Source organism: Myotis brandtii, unplaced genomic scaffold (genome assembly GCF_000412655.1).
Source record: "Myotis brandtii unplaced genomic scaffold, ASM41265v1 scaffold161, whole genome shotgun sequence".
Classification (NCBI taxonomy): Eukaryota; Metazoa; Chordata; class Mammalia; order Chiroptera; family Vespertilionidae; genus Myotis; species Myotis brandtii.
Window position 1 is genome coordinate 265,188 of NW_005355881.1, and position 7,695 is coordinate 272,882.

The 7,695-nt window shown below is 49.1% G+C and overlaps 1 protein-coding gene across 1 annotated transcript in view; it reads left to right on the plus strand.

Moving 5' to 3' along the window:
- Positions 1 to 3,587, plus strand: part of MMP9 (matrix metallopeptidase 9) — a 7,620-nt gene extending 4,033 nt beyond the window's left edge. Inside the window, exons 9-13 of the mRNA XM_005862152.2 lie at positions 152 to 482; positions 609 to 748; positions 1,070 to 1,220; positions 1,313 to 1,416; positions 3,286 to 3,587. Coding sequence (XP_005862214.1) covers positions 152 to 482; positions 609 to 748; positions 1,070 to 1,220; positions 1,313 to 1,416; positions 3,286 to 3,404 — 845 coding nt within the window. The 3' untranslated portion in view covers positions 3,405 to 3,587. The remainder of the gene's footprint in view (positions 1 to 151; positions 483 to 608; positions 749 to 1,069; positions 1,221 to 1,312; positions 1,417 to 3,285) is intronic.
- The last annotated feature ends 4,108 nt before the right edge of the window (positions 3,588 to 7,695 follow it).

The window sequence follows — 7,695 nt, forward strand, 5'->3', positions numbered from 1 at the left end:
GTGCTTGGGGGGAGGCAGGCTCCAGCATCTAAAGTGAGGAGAGTGAGAGGGGGTTGGGGGGGGGGACTGGTAGGCTTTGGGGAGTAGATACAGTATTCCACAGGCACAGAGGTATGCAGGATAGGGTGTCTCATCCGGTGTCTCTTTCTAGGCCCTCGCCCTAAACCTGAACCACGGCCTCCAACTACTACACCTGAAACCCAGCCCACCGCTCCCCCAACGGTCTGCACCACTGTCCGCCCCTCAGAGGGCCCCACTACCGGCCCCACAGGCCCCCCTTCAGCTGGCCCCACGGATACCCCCACCGCTGGCCCCACCGGTGCCCCCACTGCTGGCCCCACGGATACCCCCACCCGTGCCCCCACTGCTGGCCCTTCTGTGGCCCCTACAGCGTCTTTGGATCCAGCGGAGAATGTTTGCAACGTGGACATCTTCGACGCCATCGCAGAGATGGGGAATTACCTGCATTTGTTCAAGGACGGGTGAGGCGCAGGGATGTGCGGTGAGGGAGGGGGTTTGGAGGAGGGACCTTCCTCTCCCCCCCTCCCCCGCCCACTGGACTTTGGTTCAAGGTTCATTGCCCTGCCGGTCCCTTTTCATGTTCCCAGGAGGTACTGGCGATTCTCGGAGGCCCAGGGACGCCGGGTGCAGGGCCCCTTCCTTATCAGGGACACGTGGCCTGCGCTCCCTTCCAAGCTGGATTCCGCCTTTGAGGAGCCGCTAACCAAGAAGATGTTCTTCTTCGCTGGTTAGTTTCCTCCTCTCTCCCTTCCCTCCTCACCATCCTCGCAATCTAGGAGGACAGAGACCCGGGGTAACCCATACCAGGGCATGTGCGGATTTAAGAAGACGCGCCCCCTCCTGGCGGGTGCCGTTTAGCAGGGGCTGAGTTCCAGCTCCCCGCTTCACGGAACCCTGCGCGATCGTACCGAGCGGCTCTGCTTGCGGGCAGAGAGACTGCGGGCGCGCCAGGCTCCGAAAGAGCTCGCTGGGTTTTCCCTTTTGACACTTAAGGAGAATGTGTGCCTCCTCCCTGCCCCCAGGCTGATGTGACCCTTCTCTCCTGCAGGGCGCCAAGTGTGGGTCTACACGGGCGCGTCGGTGCTAGGCCCGAGGCGTCTGGACAAGCTGGGCTTCGGCCCCGAGGTGGCCCAAGTCACCGGGGCCCTCCCCCGCGGCGGGGGGAAGGTGCTGCTGTTCAGCAGACAGAACTTCTGGAGGTGAGAGCCGCGAGGGCCGCCGGCAGGGGGAGCCCGGGCGCCATCCGCCTGTCCGTCCGCTCAGCACCTGTCTCCTCTCCGCCTTCCTGCAGGTTTGACGCCAAGTCGCAGATGGTAGATCCCAAGAGTGCCAGCCCTGTGGACCAGATGTTCCCCGGGGTGCCCTTGAACATGCACGACATCTTCCAGTATCGAGGTGATGGCTGCAGACGGGGCTTAGGGGAGGGTCCCTCTCCGAGACACCTCTTCCTATGCTAGAGCCTGGTCAGCTTCTGAGCAAGAAAGGACAAGGCCCTGGCGATTGAGGCAAATGTCCCCATGACAGTTATAGAGGCAGGGACCTTCCCCAGAGCATACAGGGGCACAGCCAGGGCTGGGATCCTGGTTTCCTGCCTTCCCAGCTGCAAGCTCTTTCCCAGCAATGCAGGACACATGGTTTGCATGAAGGCTCATGCATTATTACACAGTATTTGTCAAAGTACCTAGAATGTGCCAGATCCTGTGCTGCCACCAGGAATATAGTGACACACAAGGCGATTCATAGCTGTGTGTCTTTGGGCAAGTCACTGCTACTCTCAGAGCCTCGGTTTCCCCATCTGGGAAACTGGGAGGCTAGCTGGAACTATACTTGCGTTCTCTTTTTCACCGCTCACATCCAATCAGTTGACAAGTGCTGTTGGTTTTATTGCTGAAATATTTACTTTCACTAACTCCTTTGCAAACACCCCACTCCAAGCCATCCTGGTTGTCCAAAATGGTTATTCTCTGGGAATAGGGAGTGGTTAGGAATGGAGACAATAGTTTGGGAGTGACTCCAGACCTAGTCCAAGGTCAAAGGAACTAACATGATCAGACCCCTCACTCCTCACCCCTCCCACTACTTCTGTCATTCCCTCTGCTCACTCCCCCACACTGGCCTTCTGGCTGCTCTTTGAACACATCAAGGTCGGCCCTCGCTTAGGGCTTTTGTGCCAGTTGTTCCCTCTGCCTGGAAGGTTTTTTCCCAGATTGTCACTGTGCTGCCTCCCTCTTACCCTTCAGGTCTCAGCACTAGAGCCACCTTTTCAAAGAGGCCTCTCTGACCCTCATTATCTATTCACTTACTTGCTTTTGTTTCCTTTCCACTTTCAAAACCAATCTCATTTATTTACGCAGTTGCTTGTTACTCATTTGTCTTACCCCACTAGAGCAGCGATTTTCACCTTTTTCATCTCATGGCACACATAAACTAATTACTGAAATTCTGCAGCACACCAAAAAAATATATATTTTTGCTAATCTGACAAAAAACAATAGGTATAATTTTGATTCATTCACACTGGACAGCTATTGTTGTGATAGCTGTTGTCATTTTTTTAATTTGCCAGTCTAAGGGAAAAGAGGTCAGTGCCCTCGACTAAATAGTCAGGAATTGCCTGTTTTAAAAAATCTTGCGGCACAGTGGGTGAAAATCACTGCACTAGAGTGTAAGCACCCAAAGAACTGAGATCATGCCTGCAGCTTTTCTCTGCTCTATCCTCAGTGCTTCTTTAAAAAAATTTTTTAAAAAATTGATTTCAGAGAGGAAAGGAGAGAGAGGGAGAGAGATATAGAACATCAATGATTAGAGAGAATCATCGATCCTCTGCCTCCTGCACGCCCACACTGGGGATCAAGCCCACAATCCAGGCATATGCCCTGACTGAGAATCGAGCCATGATCTCCCGGTTCATCGGTCAACGCTCAACTGCTGAGCCACGCTGGTGGGGCTCCTCAGTGCTTCTAACAGTACTTGGCATGATAAATATTTGTTGAATGAATAAATGAATGAAAGGATTTGTTGAATGAATGAATGTTGAATGAATGGTCCTGAGCACCTACTGTGTGCTACGCTCTGTGCCAGTGCTTTGGACATCAGGGTCTGTGCCCTTCAGTATCTCTGTGGGGGAGATGAAGGTGTGATATGAAAACCTTGGAAAGATCTAGAAAGGACAGGAGGGATGATTGTTAAGATCTTGCTTTTGTTTCTGTTTGTATATGTGGGAGGTTTGGAATCACCCCTCTTGTACCTGCCTCTCCTCTGCAGATAAAGCTTACTTCTGCCAGGACCGCTTCTACTGGCGCGTGAATTCCCAAAATGAGGTGAACCAGGTGGATGAAGTGGGCTATGTGACCTATGATCTCCTGCAGTGCCCTGAGACCTAGGGCACCCCCTCCTGCTTCAGCACTGCAGTGTGGGTCCCCACCTTGATGGAGAAGGAGCCAGTTTGCTGGATACAAACCGGTGGGTCTGTTCTGAAGGACAAAGGATGAGTGGAGGTGGGCTGGGCCCTCTTGTCCCACCTTCCTTTTTTGTTGGAATGTGTTTAATAAACTTGGATTCTCTAACCTTGAGATTTATTTTTGTATGTATGTGTGCATGCAAGAACATATGCATGTATGTATGTAACCAAGGGAGTGGTTCCTATGTGCCAGACAATGTTCTAAGCACTTCATAAATATGAACATATTCAATTCTTCCTGTTAGGAAAGTATAATGTGATTATTCCTGTTTTTACAGCCAAGGACATGGCCAATTGTTCATAAAACATTTATTGAGCCCTTACATGAGCCAGGCCCTGTGCTGGGCACTGGGGATAGAGAGATGAAACGGGCTATGTTTCTGTCCTCAAGGACCCCTCAGGATCCTCAAACTTTGGGGTGCATACAAGTACCATTAGAACTTGCTTAACATGCAGACACCAGGGTCTGCCCCCAAAGAGTCTAAGTTAGTTATAAGAGTGATTCTGTGGCCGGTAGGGATGGGATCAGACTTGGAGAGTGTGCAGTGTGTGACCTGTTATCCTAAAGATGTGTGTGTGTGTGTGTGTGTGTGTGTGTGTGTGTGTGTGTGATTGTGCGTGTTATACTTAAAGTCAGGGCATGTTGCCCAGCCAAGATGACATCTGAGCTTGTGCTGAATCTGGAAGGATGAACAAGAGCTTCTTGGAAAAGTAGGACTGTCTTCTAGGAGAGTTATTTACCAAGAACCTAAACGAGCCTGCTCTCTAACCCTCCCACACAACAACACCTAGAAGGATGTTGATTGCAGCATTATTTGTACAGGCAACAACCTAAGTACCCAGGGGTAAGGCAGTGGATAAATAAAATACGGATTATATGCCGGATGGTAGTGAAACTGACAGTTAACAGTAAACATGTTTAGGTATTAGATAATAGAGGCTTTAACTAAGTGTTTCAATTGCTTTGGTTGTCATGTAGCTTATAGTCAAAGATTAAGAAAATGTTAGTTATTCCTAGAGACCTGCCTGGAAAGCAAGTTTCAGGAAAAAATGTTTAAAAGCACAATTTGCTTGAGACAATAGATTAATGTAGCTAGTTAAGCACAAAACAACAATGACAAAGGTCACAAGATGTTGAGCCTTTTGCTTTAAAGATAACATTACTGATGCACAATTATGAAATATTTTGCAGAATCTTGATTCTGCAACCTGGTTAGATCACCTGACTACAGTGACAAAGACACCAGACAAGAGGACGTAGAAACTAAATTAATCAGACGAAGGGAAACTGCTGAGGCTTGCACAAGAACTAGCCAGTCAGTTTCACCCATGACCCCTAAAACCCAGTGCTCAATCTTTGCCTTTAAAAACCTTTGGGTTTTTAAAGCCATCAAAGAGTTTGGATTTTGAGCGCTAGTTTGCTGTTCTCCTGGCTGGATGCCAATAAGTTGCTTTTATTTTTTTCTACTGCAAAAATCTGTATTTAGTGTTTGGCTCTGCTGTGTGTTTGGTGGGCAGACCCTCTTCCATTTGGCAATACAGTGGGGCCTTGACTTACGAGTGTCCCGACTAACGAGTTTTTTGAGATACCAGCTGTCTCTTCACCGATTTTTTGCATTGAGTTGACAGAGTAATTTGAGTTAACGAGCTCGGTCTCGGAACGAATTAAACTCGTAAGTCAAGGCCCCACTGTAGTAGCTACCCCTGGTATAGCACTGACTATATGCCAGATCCCGTTCCATGTGTTTTCTGTGTGTCAACACAGCTAATCCTTAAATTAAACCTATGAGACAGGTACTACTCTTACCTTATAGGTACTGTTATTATTGTCAGCACCCCCACCCATTCTACAAATGAGGAAACTGAGGCACAGCTTACCTGGTCTCATAGCTGGTGAGCGGTAATTGTGTGCTCTTGGTGCAAATGCTGGGAGAAGAGAGAAGCAGGCAGTGTTGGGGAACTACAAATGGCTCGGAACGTGAATGTGTGGTTTTAGCAGGTGGATGAGAGGGGAGTAGAGAGGATTCTGGAATGACAGATAGGAATGGTGGTCTGGACTAGATAAGAGAAGGCCTGAATGCCAGGTTGAGGAGTATGCACTTGACCTTAAAGGATGACATAGGGACTTGACTGAAGGATGGGGCAGATGAGCGGAGGTAATGGGCTTGATCAGATTTGATAATCTTCTGGACCTGAGGTTCAAATGGGAGTTTAAGGAGGGGGTCAGAGGACTTCTCCCCTCTGGGTGGAGGTCCTCTCTTCTAACTCATCCATTTCTTGTTCAGGAATGACCCACTTCCATTGAGATACACATTCCTTATTATGGCTTGTTTAAAATTCCTCTGGATCCCTGACTCTCTCTAGAGCAGTGATTCCCAAAGTGGGCGCTACCGCCTCCCGGTGGGCACTGCAGCGATCCAGGGGGGCGGTGATGGCCACAGGTGCATTTGGGGGCGATGAGTAACTGCTATTAAAATTTAAAAAAAATTAATTTCCAGGGGCTGAGTAATATTTTTTCTGGAAAGGGGGCGGTAGGTCAAATAAGTTTGGGAACCACTGCTCTAGAGACTGTTCCATTTCTCTATTCCTCATCCCCATCCATAATAGAACTTCCTCAAAGCGTGGATTTCTACTCACAGTCTCCACTTCCTCTACTCCCAATCTCTCAACTACTTCCAGCCTGACTCCCACTACAGAGGGCCCACCACACCCCTGAAATCACTCTCTTCAAAGCCACTTACCATCTTCCTGTAGCCCACTGGTTCTCAACCTTGGCTGCACATTAGAATCACCTGGGAATCTTTTTAAAATCCTGATTTCTGGGCCTCATCCTCCGGAAATTCTGTTTCTTTGTTACTAATGTTGTGGCCCCACCCCATAACAAAGAAACAGAATTTCCAGAGGATGAGGCCCAGAAATCAGGATTTTAAAAAGACTCCCTTTTAAAAAGATCCCCCTCCCCCCCCCAAAAAGATTCCCAGGTGATTCTAATGTGCAGCCAAGGTTGAGAACCACTGCTGTAGCCAGATGCAACAGGGAGCCCATCCTAAACCATCTCTCAGGTTCTTTGACACAGTCAATCAAGCCCTACTTCCTGAACATTTTCTTCACTTGGTCTCTCGGATCCTTCTTCCTTCTGTTTCTCCTCTCACCTTATTGGTTGGATCTTCCTCTTCCCAATCTCTAAATCAGTGGTTCTCAACCTTCCTAATGCCGAGACCCTTTAATACAGTTCCTCATGTTGTGGTGACCCCAACCATAAAAGTATTTTCGTTGCTACTTCATAACTGTAATTTTGCTACTGTTATGAATCGTAATGTAAGTATCTGATATGCAGGATGTATTTTCATTGTTACAAATTGAACATAATTAAAGCATAGTGATTAATCACAAAACAATATGTAATTATATATGTGTTTTCCGATGGTCTTAGGCGACCCCTGTGAAAGGGTCGTTAGACCCCAAAGGGGTCGCGACCCACAGGTTGAGAACCGCTGCTCTAAATGATAGAGTGCCCTTGTGCTCAATCCTTGGGCTTCTTCTCACTGCGCACTCATCCCCTGGGATCTTGTCTAGCCCCACAAGCGTTAAGGAGCATCTCCAAAATTGTATCCCCAGCCTTAGCCTCTCCCCCAAGCTCCAGACTTGTATGTTCAACTGCTGACTCTGTGTGATCCTTACATGACAAACAGGCACTTAACCTAACAGGCCCATCTGAACTCTTGGGCTCCATCTTCCACACATGCTTCACCACCTTAGTAAAAGACATCCTTTGCCCTCAATCATACCTAAAACCTGGTCAGTCCTAAGACCTAGAAATCTGTTGAACTCCTTGTTCTAGTACAAAGACTCTCAACTTTGGCACTGCCTCGGGCCAGATAGTTCCGTGTGCGGGATTGTGAAATGTTTGGTGTCCTCCTCCAGAAGGCAGCAGGACCCATGGACAGATGCCAGACCCATTCAAAGTCGTCCTCCTCCCCACACCCGGGCCTCAACGTGGGGTGGGCTGCTATGCAGAGGACTCGTGGCAAACCTGTGGCTCACGGTCAGACAGCCTTGGTACGAGCCTAGATGGTGACAGGTGCTTCTACCACCAAATGCCAGCACCACCCTCTCTTCCTTTGTGACAACCAAAAATGTCTGAAGGAGGCACAGCGGGCACTAGGACCCCGCGCGGCGCCGCGTCCGGCGCGGGTTGGGGGGATCCGCTCTCT